The 14,141-nt window shown below is 50.6% G+C and overlaps 1 protein-coding gene across 1 annotated transcript in view; it reads right to left on the reverse strand.

Moving 5' to 3' along the window:
• SLCO2B1 (solute carrier organic anion transporter family member 2B1) overlaps positions 1-14,141 on the reverse strand; it is a 59,555-nt gene that overhangs the window by 28,504 nt on the left and 16,910 nt on the right. Inside the window, exons 4-7 of the mRNA XM_059708434.1 lie at positions 13,558-13,720; positions 9,475-9,711; positions 9,149-9,247; positions 4,965-5,143 (exon numbers count right to left, since the gene is read on the reverse strand). Of these exons, the coding sequence (XP_059564417.1) occupies positions 4,965-5,143; positions 9,149-9,247; positions 9,475-9,711; positions 13,558-13,720 (678 nt within the window). The remainder of the gene's footprint in view (positions 1-4,964; positions 5,144-9,148; positions 9,248-9,474; positions 9,712-13,557; positions 13,721-14,141) is intronic.

The raw sequence follows: 14,141 nt of genomic DNA on the forward strand, positions 1-14,141 counted from the left end.
CAGTTAAAAACAACCACAATGTCATCTGTGGCCACGTGTACAACCCCGTATGGTCTACACTGCACTTTCACTTCCACCATGTCATTAATTCCCACAACAGGCTGGTGCAAGGGTTATTCCTGCACCTATTCCCCAGAAGAAACTCAGGCCCCCCAAAGGGGAAGTGTCTCCTGGGGAGAATTTGGCAGAACAGGCACTTGAACTCAGATTCTCTGGTAGCCCCACCTCATGCCTGTCTCGCTGTGGAAAAGAACACGGGGGCTGGAGATAGGAGGGGAGGGACAGACTTTCAGGGGCCGGGGGTTCCGGGAAGGCATCCAGGGAGAAGTGAGGTTTGCGTTTGGGTAGACAGGAAGGGAGAAGTCATTTGAAGCAAGGGCACAGTGACACAGGCGAGGAGGCCAGGACACGTGGAATAGGGAAACTGAGACAAATAAACAGCCACGCAGTTTACAGCCCTCGGGTACCAGGAACACCCTCTGTCCCTGGTTCCCGTCGCTGTGCGCTCCACACCCTCTTCCCAGATCTGCGCCGAGGACTCCTGACTAATAGCGGGCTCCAGAAACAGGAAACATGCCTCTGCTCAGAGCAGGGCTTGGAGTCCGACCCATCTGGCTGTGGTTTGCCCAGGTCAGCAGGCTGGCCCGAGGGCTGGTTAGGATTTCCCCTCTTGGGGCTGCGTGGTGCTGACTGCTGCAAGCCTGCAGGGCACGGGACACTGTGTGGTCTGCTGTGTGGAAGGCCCCACCGTCTGCCTGGCCATCAGGGATCCAGGAGCTGCCCTCAGGGGAAGCTGGAATCCTGGGAGGTTCTGGCCCGGAGCTGTGTCCCCAGCCCCCTGGCAAGTGATACGGAACCTCTGTCAGCCCTCAGCTTCCATCACATGTGGCCGCAGAAAGCAGCCACAGGGATGGGGTATCCACTAAACTTGCTTTCTTTGACAGGAGGGAGGCCGTGGTTTGTAGCAGAGCGCCTGGGGATCTGAACTTCTGCGAGGAGCGCAACATGCTCCTGGCTTTCTTATCATGAGATTCATACAACTAGCCACGTTTCTCTTTCCCTTTGGCTGCCAGAAAGCTCAGAAACAAATTAGAGGCTCAATGATATGAACTGACTTTATATTCCACACTTCGATGTTTCTTTTTTAAAAAATATATTTTTATTTATTTCAGAGAGGAAAGGAGAGGAAGAGAGAGAGATAAAAACATCACTAGTGAGAGAGAATCATTGATCAGCTGCCTCCTGCATGCCCTACACTGGGGATCAAGCCTGCAACCCGGGCATGTGCCCTGACCAGGAATCAAACCATGACCTCCTAGTTCACAGGCCGGTGCTCAACCACTGAGCCATGCTGGCTGGTCACACTTCAATGTTTCTCTAAGTCTGATAACCTTTTTCTGTTATTTCTCTTTTCCTGTTCTTGGCCTTGATTGAGCTCTTGCAATGCTCTTCCTGGGCCTGGGTCGTAGCTTCAACATTCACTAGTTATTTGATCAAGCTATTTAATCCCTCTGTGACTCAGTCCCTCGGGCATAAAATGGGGGTAGTAACTAACCCTATTTCATAGGTGGGTAATGAAGATTAAATGGGAGAATACATCAAGGACTTAGAGCAGCCCATGGTACAAAGTAAGCAACACACCTTAGCCTACTTTCCCACTTTTTTACTAGTACTGCACATGTGTTTGGTGTAAGCTGCCTTAAACCTTCTATGGAATATAGTGAAAGTAGAATATAGAAAAGCCTATAAAAAGAAAATTAGAAAAAAAGGTAATTTTCCACTATTTTCTCTCCGAAGAGTTGGCCTGATCAGAGAGATACTAAGAACAAGTGCTCCTGGTTATTGAATCCTCGTGTCAGGCATTAAACTGCCTACTTCACCACTTTGCCTTATTTCATTCTTACAAAAAACTCAAGATGTAGATTTTGTTATTATACCCATTTTATTTAATTAATTAGTTTATTTAATCCTCACCCGAGGATATTTTTTCCATTGATTTTTTTAGAGAGTGGAAGAGAGAGGGAAAGACAGAGAGAAATATCGATGTGAGAGAATCACATCGATTGGTTGCCTCCTGCATGAGCCCTGGGCCTGGACCAGAGCCTGGACCAGGGAGGAGCCTGCAACCAAGGTAAGTGCCCTTGACCGGAATCGAACCCGGGACCTTCAGTCCACAGGCTGACGCTCTATCCACTGAGCTGAACCGGCTAGAGCTGGTTATACCCATTTTATAGATTTCAGAATCAGTAAGTGTCAGAGCCAGGATTCATACCCGGGTCACTATGGTGCACAAGCCATGCGTCTAACTGCTGCCCCTGTTGGTGCCTTTTGGGCCACATCAGCTGCCAATCACCTCTCTTCCTTAGCCTCAGTCTCTCTCTCTGTCAAATGGGGGTACTGGACTAGGTAAGTGTTTTTAAAACTGGTTTTCAGCAACAGAACCCCTTCCCTAATTAAAATCTCACTAAAAACACATAAAAGTAGAACTGTCCAACTGAAGTGAGACTGAGTTCAGAGGCCTTCTCTGGGTCATACAGTCCTTGTATTACATCCCACCGTCTCCTGGGTATCATTAGAAACTGCATTTACTTGTAGGAGGGTTTTTAGGGGACCCCTGAACCTGGGAGGGGATGCTCGAAGGGATTTCCGAAGTAATCTTTTCTTCACTTTCTCCCCCTGCCTGTCCCCATACCCTGCAGAAGAAAACACATCCCATGTCTGGGGGCCTGGACTTCTGTGCAGCCGATTCCACCTAATTGGGCCCTTCCTTCGGTCCATCTACCTCCCCATCATTGGCCTGAGTGAGCTGGGCCAGCCCCAGTAACTACGCAGACACAGTCAAGGCAGCCTCAAGAGGCAGGGGAACAATTCCTCCCACATCAATATTTATTGCCTGAGAGCTGCTGGAAGCAGATCATCATGTTCTCAGCCTTTGGTTCTTTTTTAAGAACCTCTCACCCCCTTCCCTCCCCACTCCCTGTCCCCAAGGTACTGGCAGAATGAATGCAGACAGCCAGGCAAGTTCACAGCCTGGGGACCAGGGTTTCGAGGCATCACAGACACAGACCTCTTAAAACCGAAATCTCTGCATCTCAGCAGCTTCAACTCACGGCATCGCACATGCTCAGAAGCCAGGAGCACGCACTAGGCTCCAGGGATCCAGCCTCAGCATCTTCCACAACAGAACACCATGAGGCAGTGACTTGCTCAGGGTCACCTGACTGACATGTGACCGAGCCCCGCATAGACAATCTCTCCTACGGAAGCCACCCTGAGGCCCAGTGGCCATTCTTTCTGTTCTATATTAAGACTCAACTTGGAGATTATTCATCACCAATGACCCAGGCTCTCCCTTTCCTCTATGATCGCCCTCACTTCTAAGAACTCTTCCCAGATTCTAGGAATTCTAGTTCATTCAAATTTTGACCTGAGCTAGGCAGAACCGGGAAGGGCTATCTGTGGTTCCAAGCTTTCCTTTTCCCTGAAACTGCTCCTTCTCCAGTGTGTGCCTCTCCTGACTCTGATCCAGCATCAGCACAGCCCTTCAGTGTCCTGGGACCTCCCACAACAGCGCAGCACCACTGGGTGTCTCCCTGACGGACTTGATCCCATGCCCCACCTCACAGCCAGAGCACTGGTTGCTCCCTGGGCCGATGCCATCGCTGCTGGCCCCTGCTGGCTGTTCCAGCATCCTTTTTCTTGGGGCCCCACACGTACACCCTGTGCTCCAGCAGCGGGATGAGGTGGGAAGGTTCCTAAAGAAGCCTGGTCTGGGCTCAGAGAGACTTGGGCTCAAATCCCAGCTTTTCTAGGCAGAGGCGTTTTCAGTCCTTGCTCCTAGCCCCAAACTTTCCTGCTCTGCGAAGGAGGCGATATCATATATTACAACAAAAGCGTATTAAAATGCACCAACCCGCCACATTAAGTAGAATTATTCTTGCTGCAAAATAGTAAAACATGTTTTTTTATAAATGTCCCTTTAAAATTACAACTGCTTATCAACAACTGACTTAATTTATGCTTGTGATTTATCATCTATGGCTTCCCTGTGAAATTATTATAAATGTATATTATATTGTATATGTTATACATATGCAGGTCTCTGTCCCCGGTTCCTGTCGCAGAGCTCCTAAAATGCTTGTAAACAGGCGTGCTAGGAGAATTGTTTGTTCTAATATTCAGTCTTTGGCCCTGGTTCTGGACACAGAGCTCCTAGACAGGGGTTCTCAACCTTCCTAATGCCGCGACCCTTTAATACAGTTCCTCATGTTGTGGTGACCCCCAACCATAAAATTATTTTCGTTGCTACTTCATAACTGTAATTTTGCTACTGTTATGAATTGTAATGTAAATAGCTGATATGCAGGATGTATTTTCATTGCTACAAATTGAACATAATTAAAGCATAGTGATTAATCACAAAAACAATATGTAATTATATATATGTTTTCAGATGGTCTTAGGCGACCCCTGTGAAAGGGCCGTTCGACCCCCAAAGGGGACGCGACCCACAGGTTGAGAACCGCTGCCTTAAGCTATGGGATCTGATGCTATCTCCTGGTAGATAGAGTCAGAATGAAGTTAAGTTCTAGGACACCCAGCAGATGCCACAGGGAATCTGGTCACAGAAGTATATGTGTGAGTAAAGGAGAAACACAGGAGTGATATTCCTTTACACTTCCATACTTGGGGAAAGAAAACAATGAATGCACAAAATTTCAGAGTGTAATAAAATTTGTGATCCTGGGCAGGTCACTTCCATCGCTGGCCCTTGATCTCCTCAGCTGTGGGAGGGGCAGGAAATGCTCACTGCTCAGGGCTATTGGGGGGAGGCAGTGGAGCACAACAGGAGTGGCTTTGTAAGCTGTGTAGTGCCCAGGAGGGAGGAAGTTTAATGTTACATAGGAGGACACATCAGTGGGGGCTTGAGCCTGGACCAAGGTGGAGACATAGAGGGAGCTTACTTTGCTGACAATTGCCAAGACCCTTCGCCGGAAGTGAAGCTCATCTTTCTCCTTGGCCATCTCCCTGGGGAAGAAGAAGTAGGGGGTGGCAGCCAGGGCCACGGCGACAGCAGAGATGAGGAAGCCCAGCCACCAGGCACCCACCCATCGGGGGTCCTTCGAAGTCAGGCTGATACCACCTGGAAGAGAAGACCATGATGATATTAGGTTCAAGATGGACCTTCGATTCTTGGCCACCACCCTTGGACTGACCGCTGAGACATAAGGTTGCCTAGGAAGGAGTCAGGAGACCTGGGTTATGATCCTGACACTGCCATTTATGTTCTGCATGACTTTGGGCAAGTCCCTGACCATTTGTGGGCCTTGGGGTTTTCAACTACTAAAGCAACGTGTGGAATGGTCAAGGTCATGGACTTTGGAAATGGACTGCTGGGTCTGAATTCCATTACTAACATAACTTTGGGCAAGTTACTTAAATAAATACATGTAAAAGGCATTTAGAATAGTACTGGCACACAGTATGTTCTATATAGGTGTTTGCACTTCTCCATTTTACTGTTACTACCATCATTATTATTAAACTAGAGGCCCAGTGCATGGGAAGGGTCCCTAGCAGCTGCCGGCTGCCGGCTGCTGGCCCAAGCCTTCCTTAGTTCCACGCCGGCCCCTGATGGTCAGTGCTCATCATAGTGAGCGATCAAACTCCCGAGGAGACACTTTGCATATTAGGTTTATATATATCATATATATATATCTCCTATTTAATAAAAGACAAAAAGGGTAATTGACCGTACCTTCACTACTTTTCACATTGGCTAATCAGGGTGATATGCAAATTAACCGCCAACCAAGATGGCGGCCGGCAGTCATGCAGCTGAAGTGAGCAGGAGGCTAGTTTGCTCCAGTGATGGAGGAAGCCAAGGTTCCCTGCCTGCCACGGCCCGGCTCTGAGCTCCAAAAGCAACAAAGTTTCAATTATAGAAGCTAAACAAATCCCAGATACCTGCTTTCAGCAGGCTGTGGCCTTAGAGCTGGAGCCAGCTCTCAGCTCCAGTGACAGCAATGAAGTTTCAATTATAGAAGCTAAACAAACCCCAGAATTAAAAAAAAAAAAGAAAAAATGGAGAGGCTGGGAGCTTCAGTCACCGGCCAGCCTGAAAATGGCCCTCAGCCCCTCATCCAGGCTGGCCAGGCACCCCAGTGGGGACCCCCACCCTGAAGGGGGTGTGACTAGCTGCAAATAGCCATCAGCCCTTCACCCAGGCTGGCCAGGCACCCAAGCGGGACCCCCACCCTGATCCGGGACACCCTTCAGGGCAAACCAGCTGGCCTCCACCTGTGCACCAGGCCTCTATCTATATAGTAAAAGGGTAATATGCAAACTGACCCTAACAGCAGAAAGACTGGGAATGACTGGTCACTATGACACACACTGACCACCAGGGGGCAGACGCTCAATGCAGGAGCTGCCCTCTGGTGGTCAGTGCGCTCCCACATGGGGGAGCTCTGCTCAGCCACAAGCCAGGCTGATGGCTGCCAGTACAGCCGTGGTGGTGGGAGCCTCTCCTGCCTCCTCAGCAGCGCTAAGGTTGTCTGACTGCAGCTTAGGTCTTCTCCCTGCTGACAAGTGGACATCCCCTGAGGGCTGCTGGGCTGCCAGAGGGATGTCTGATTGCCATCTTAGGCCCAATCCCTTGGGGAGCAGGCCTAAGCCAGCAGGTGGTCATCCCCCAAGGGGTCCCAGACTGCAAGAGGGCATAGGCCGGGCTGAAGGACAACCCTCCCCCCCCACCCCCCCGAGTGCACAAATTTTTGTGCACCGGGCCTCTAATATATATATATATATATATATATATATATATATATATATATATATATATATATATATATATATATATATATTAGAGGTTAGGACTATTCTTGTGGTTCTCAGACATGCAGGATGATTAAAATCACCAGAGGTGCTTATCAAAAATACCTGGTCTTACCTAAAACTAACTTAGAAATACCATGGGGTGGGGTGGGAAGGTGACCAAGGAATCTGTACCTTTAACAAGTTCCCCAGGTGATTTTGATCTTCCACTAGATGTAATTAGGACTAGATTATCCCAAATATATCTCTTGTCTGTAGTGCCCACATCCTCCCATCAAACCTCTTGACCTCAAGGCTGAGTTAAGTCCCTCCTCTTTCAATTGCCACAGTATCTTCAAACACTTTATAATAACAGTAGAGGCCCGATGCATGAAATTCATGCAAGGGTAGGCCTTCCTTCCCCCAGCTGCCGGCACCAGCTTCCCTCTGGCACCCAGGACCCGGGCTTCCTTAGCAGCCCCGGCTTTGTCCGGAAGGTCGTCCAGAAGGACATCCATTCTAATTAGCATATTACCCTTTTATTATTATAGACAGATGCAGCCCCATGAGTCAGACTGGTTCCCAGGTAGCTGATCCCGAGGCCTCCTGGGCAGAGGCCAGGGTACACAGTTGGCACTCAGCAAATGTATCTGTAAAGCTGGGAATGGAGTTGGCTTTAGCACTGATGCCCTCCTCCACTTATTATTTCCCCTGTTCCTGTGCCAGGCTGGTGAGAGTTCACACATGTAGCTCCCCAACTCCTCCACTTCTCACATACCAGTCTGTGCCTGCAGTGGACGTGATCCACCCACCCCATGAAATTCCCCAGAGAGAAAGAAGGGCTAGGAATTCACATCTGTCTGTGGAGGTGCCACATCTGCAGGATGATGCCAAAAGAGCTGGGGGGTGTCTTCGGAACCTAGGGAGGCCTGACTCCCATGAGTTATACTTCAAGAGAGAGAGAGCTGAGTGCCAACCGGAGGTCCCACTTGGCTCCCAGGCCCAGTTTTCTAGCAGAAAGGGAGGCCTGGTGGGGTAGGGCGGGGCGGTCCTAGTGACTCTTGTTCAGAGCTGCCCAGACCTGGCTGGAGGCATCATTGAGCAGAACCAGAGAGCAAGAGCAGACTCTGCATGTCCACCTAATCCTACGTCTATCCCCCGAGGCTTCGAGGGCTTCCTGGAAACCCTCCAGGTCAGGGACAGGACTTCTGAGCAGCAGAAGGCAAAAGGTATAGCTGGGGCTCAGAACTGCTCGGTGTGACAAGCAGGCAGCTGAGACGCCACAGGGCACCAGAGCGTCAGGACCCCCCAAACTCCTCCCTCTTGGTTGCCTTCATACCAAGTTCCGGTCCCACCCCTTTCCCCCTCTGTCTACTACCTGGTGCCCTCAACACAGGTTCCCAAACTCTGAGGTGGTCAGAACTAGTGTTGCAGAGCAGGAAAATTTTAGGCCTGCTTAATGACCTAGCCACCTCAGCCGCTTGACAGCCTGTGCAACGTGTCTAGGAACTGAGCTCACACGCCTGAGCAACAGGCCCTCAAAGAACCGACAGATCAAAATTAAGAACAGTGCTGACCTTTAAGTTACCCGGAAATGAATAACAGGAGGATGAATAGCTTGGCTAAAACTACGCAATGAGCTTTTGTAACTTGGCTTTGCCTGCTATGGGAACCTGAACACGGATGTAGTTGTCCCCTTTAAATATTGGACTCTGCAGGTGGTCGGGGCCGCTTCTCTCTTGGGCTTCCCGAGTGGAGGCGCGGACACTGGCCAGTCAGTAAAGGCTCTCTAAATCTTAATCCGTCTGGAGTTCTGGTCATTCTGTCGCTCGTGCTCCACAACACTGGAAGGGTCCTTAGAGACCACCCAGTAAATTCATTGCAGAGAGGCCCAAGGGGACTGAGTTCTGCTCCAAACATTTTCTCTGATGTGCCAGTGCCCTCTCTGCTTCACCTGGGTCTTCTCCCTCTAAAGATGGGAGCTCCCCACAGGCTAAGAGAGTATGCACCCCTGTCTGCCCACAGGGCTGGGGATCTGGGGGACTCAGGGATGGAACAAGGTGAAGACGTGATAATAACAGTGACAACAATCATAGTTCCTTATCTGATGGCGCTTTACAGCTGATCTCCATCATCTCACTGGATTCTGATTGCACCTTTGGGAGGTAGACAGGACAGAGTCTATCTCAAAGATGAGAAAAGAGAGGTTAAGAAGCCAAGGTCAGTGGAATTGCTGGGATCTGCACCTGGCTCAGCGTCTCCTGGGAGACCAACAGTCAGTTAGCTAGCATCCCTGTGCCCCTGGGGACAGCTGTGTGCCCTTGGGGCTCACCTTCTGGCATTCGGTCAATGTCCACATAAAGGCGCAGCATGAGGCCACCCAGCCCATAGGCCATGCCTGGCCCCATCATCGTCACTGCAAACAGGATCCCTGCAACACAAAACCGAGGTTAGGCCATCCTGACCCTGGCTTCCCTGCAGGGCAGTGCCCACTGGGCAAAAGCAGCCTGTCTCCCCGGGTTGAGCCTGGGAAATGTCCAGGGCTACTCTGAACTTCCACTGGCCGCATGGGACAGAGGCTGCCCCTCTGACCCCACTCACTCCAGGCCTCTGAGCCTGGCCCGCCCTCAGAGCCCGAAGGGTGGCACCGCTCCTCACCGAGGTAAAGGGGAGAGTTGTTGCCATGGGCAAAGTCATCGATATAGGAGATGCCGAAGGGCTGGATGGGCACGCTGCCCACACCGAGCAGGGTCTGTGCCATGAACATTATTCCCACCGCGGCCAGGTGCTGGGCCTCCGTGTAGCTGGAACAGCTACTGCCATTGGAGCGGGTCGGGGCAGGGGCCGAGGTTGTGGTCAGGCACAGGGAGGCCTCGAAGTCCTGTGGCGTGTCCCCTGAGAGGTGAGAAAAATATGAGAATAGCTAAGACTTTTATACAGCACTTCCTGGATGCAAGGTACTGATCTCAGGGCTTGTGTATTTCAATCACAACAAACCCCAGGGATGATTGCTCTCATTACCCTTAGTTCACAGGTGAGGAGACTGAAGCTCAGCAGCAACTAGCAAGGGTGGGGTCAGGATCCGAGCCCAGGCAGCCCAGCTGAGTCCTTGCTCTTAAACCACCCTGTGCTACCTTTCTGAGCAGAGGTATGTGCTCTCGGGTGGGGTGGGGCTGTCAAAGGAGGTCGAGTTTGAACTGGGTTGAGATGAACAAACAAGAGTTTCCAGAAAAAGAACTTGGGGAGGGCTATTCCGGGTCAGTGTACATTGCAAACCCGGGGGCTTAGGAAGTTCAGCACTGCTGGCCCCAGAGTGTGAGGGGCAAGGCCGGGGCTGAAGGGAGGGCTGGCAGGGGAGGGATGCGGGGGCTGGATTGTGGAGGGGTCTAGGACCCTTGGCCTTCATTCTGAGGAGGACTCAGTGTCAGCTCGGGACACAGATGTAAAGTGCAGTTAAAGGGCATTTCTTAATTTAGCACCAGACATTTGTTCCCTGGAGCTAACCAATATTTGGTGAGCAAACGTAAGACCCTCACGCTATTATTATCCCAAATATGGGTGCAGAAGTGGCCTTCCCTCTGCGGCCTGTCCAGCCCTTTCCAGGAACTGGGGCTGAGGAAAAGCTGCATGAACCAAGGTTAACAATCCAGACCTTCCATCTGTGGTGGGCAGTTAGACAGACGTGAGCAGAGCGAGGACAGTGAGCCAGCTACAGAAGGTCACCAGGGCAGAAAGCCCAGGGTCTAGCAAAGGACAATTGCAGGGTGGGACCTCGCCTAGCATATCGCTGGTCATGAGGTTTGGACCCCCTCACCTTTCCTCCCTAGAGTTAACACCTCGGCCTCAGTTGTATTTCAGCTCCGGGCCCAGAAAAGAAACTAAACTAGACCAGCGACTCCATGGCTGCCCGCAGGACCAGCTGCATTGGATAATGACCCCTAGCAGCCTTGGTGCTGACCAATCAATCAGTGGAGACTGGACCCTGAAAGGACACACCTGGAAAGCTGCTGAATGTTCTATTAAGATCTTCCCCTCGCAATTAGTGTCCTGATAAGACAGTGGTTCTCAACCTTGGCTGCACATTAGAATCACCTGGGAATCTTTTTAAAATCCTGATTTCTGGGCCTCATCCTCCGGAAATTCTGTTTCTTTGTTACTAATGTTGTGGCCCCAACCCCATAACAAAGAAACAGAATTTCCAGAGGATGAAGCCCAGAAATCAGGATTTAAAAAAGATTCCCAGGTGATTCTAATGTGCAGCCAAGGTTGAGAACCACTGTGATAAGAGGAGATTGGGACACAGACACCCAGGCAGGGTCAGCCACCAGAGGACACAGGGAGGAGCCAAGGAGAGGCCTCAGGAGAAACCAGCCCTGCTGACACCTTCATCCTGGACTTCCAGCCTCCGGATATGGGAGAGAACTTCTGTTGTTTGAGCCGCCCAGCTGGGGTAGTTTGTCTGGGCAGCCTCAGTGAGCTAATCCACTCCCCAAACTCCTGAAACTAATACTCTGTTCTCCAGTGGGGCTTTGCTGGCTCCAGCCTGCCTTGACCAACCACCTACTGCTTCTCATTTTCCTGACCTGACTGTGACCCCTTCAAGAGCAAGGGCAAGCCTCAATATTAAGTCATCAAACACTTTTTTGGAAAGGGCCTGATAGGAAAGACTGTAGTCCAGCTGGTATGGCAGTGGCTGAGCATCAACCTATCAACCAGGAGGTTCTGGTTCGATTCCCAGTCAGGCACATGCCTGGGTTGCAGGCTCGATCCCCAATGTGGGGCCATGCAGGAGGCAACCAATCCATGATTCTCTCTCATCATTGATATTTCTATCTCTCCCTCCCTCTCCCTTCCTCTCTGAAATCAATAAAATATCTATATATATAAAAGCCTAAGCAACTGTTTGACCATTAGACCTTTTGATCGGTAACTATGATACACACTGACCACCAGGGGGCAGATGCTCAATGCACAGGCATGGAGACATGAAAGAGACTGATGAATCTCAGAGGGAAGGGGGGTGGGGGGAGGGCGGGAAGAGATTAATCAAAGATCTTATATGCATACTAGAGGCCCAGATGCATGCACCAGTGGGGTCCCTCAGCCTGGCCTGCACCCTCTCACAATCTGGGACCCCTCAGGGGATGTCGGAGAGCCAATTTCACCAAGTCCCCACAAGCCAGGCCAAGAGACCCCACCAGTGCACGAATCCATGCACTGGGCCTCTAGTGTGTGTGTGTGTGTGTGTATTTTTTTTTTTTAACAAAAGATCTTCCCCTGGGACCTCCCATAAATTCTCCACCCTTAAACCCTTAGGAAGGAGGACGCAGTGCAGCTCTCCGTCCGGGGAGCATGCCTATGCCTTTTCCTTTCCTCCTCTCAGTCCCCCCTCACCGCCCGCCTGCCCCCCCTCCCCCACCATGTGTTACCATTAGCTTCCTCACTCCCAAGCTCCAAGGGCCCTTCCTTTACCTCCATAACTTATTTCCTAAGCCCATTTCTTCTAGGAATTACTTCTTCTACCTCTGTGATTTATCAAATAAATGTTCTCTTATAGCTTTGGTCTTGGCTCTGAATTCTTTCCTAGCCAGAACCCAAGTACCGAGGTCGCTAAACCCAGGTCTGGTCTGACCCCACCAGTCTAACACCCGGTGCCGTCCTGTCACCTACAACACATCGAGGCTGCCCTGGATGAAGACTGTGACCCTTTCAGCCCTCTGAGCCTCCATTTCCTCATTTTTCAAAGGTCTCCTACTATGGAAGTTCTACAGAAATGCAGAATTTAGAACCAGAATAATTCAGTAATTCAGAGCAAGGGTTCTAGGGACAGGTTACCTGGGTGTGTCATAGCTCTGGTAGCTGTGCGCCTTGAGGAAGTCCCTCCCTCCCTGAGCTTCAGTTCCCTTGCTTGTAAAATAGGATGATAGCACCCGCTCAGAGCATTGTAAAATGCGGAGTGGTGGGTGGTGGGTGGTGGGTGGATGGGTAAACGGGTGGATGGGAGAAAGAAGGAATGAGCAAATGCTAAGGCTGCTTGGGTTGTTCTCTAAGGGACAGGCGTCCATCTTTCATCTTTCAGTTTGTTTCTTCCCTCATTCATTCTTTCTTTCATCAGCATCTTGGCTTCTTGTGAAGATTAAATGCATGAATACATGAGAAGTGCTAAGAACAGTGTCTAGTGCAGCCGTGGGCAAACTACGACCCGCGGGCTGGATCCGGTCCGTTTGAAATGAATAAAACTAAAAAAAAAAAAAAAAAAGACCGTACCCTTTTATGTAATGATGTTTACTTTGAATTTATATTAGTTCACACAAACACTCCATCCATGCTTTTGTCCCGGCCCTCCGGTCCAGTTTAAAAACCCATTGTGGCCCTCGAGTCAAAAAGTTTGCCCACCCCTGGTCTAGTGCATAGTAAGTGGTGTGTGATACTGTTATTATTCCACAGACATTGCCTGAGGACCTACTACGGCCAGGCCCCACAGTAGACTGTGGTGTATATTTGCCTCAAAAGAAGCAGTGACATACAAACAGGCCCTCACCAAGAGTGGCCCAGAGAGCCTTGCCCCAGGACTGCACCCTACCCCACTCCCCAGGACCAAGCTGGGATGAGGGAGGCAGTGGGGGTGGGGTGGGGAAGTGTCCTGGGGAGCAAGGCCTGAATGAAGGCCTGGGGATGGGCCCTGGTGCACTGTAATGCTGCTCCTCATGTCCACCTCCTGCCCAGCCCTCCCGCTCTTACCGGGGCTGGTGCGGTCGTAGTGGTATGGCTCCGAGATGAAGTGTGGGAGGGTCATGAGCAGGCCTGCCAGGGCCACAAGGATAGCCCCACAGCCGATCAGTCGGGGTCGGTGTACCCTGCTGCCAAAATAGCTCACAAACACAATCAGGGTTGTGTTCCCCACCTGCAGAAGGATGAGGGGACCCATTAGTGTGGAGTAGAACCCAGAGCTGAGGTCTACACCATCCGTGCCTCTATTGCCAACCTCAGTGTTCCTATCTGTATAATGGACTAGTAGACTACATAAGAATCAGATTCTGGGTCCTCCTAGGAAAGGCCCCATTACCCCATTAGGGGAGAGAAATGAGGGCAGAGTGGACAAGGTTAGAAGTTCAATTCCATTCTGGAGCATGGGTTGGATCCCATATAACAGCGATGTCCAACAGGTGTGCCCCAGAATTTTACTTTGAGTGCCTTGAAATGAAAAGGTTGGAAATCACTGCCGTATTAGAGTATGAAGGGGGCAGTCAAGGAAAGGGGTTTTGATTTCTGAGATGTCATGAATGAGAGAAACGAATAACGAAAGTCTGAACCCAGATGACTAA

This window comes from Myotis daubentonii, chromosome 9, assembly GCF_963259705.1.
Source record: "Myotis daubentonii chromosome 9, mMyoDau2.1, whole genome shotgun sequence".
NCBI classification, from domain to species: Eukaryota; Metazoa; Chordata; class Mammalia; order Chiroptera; family Vespertilionidae; genus Myotis; species Myotis daubentonii.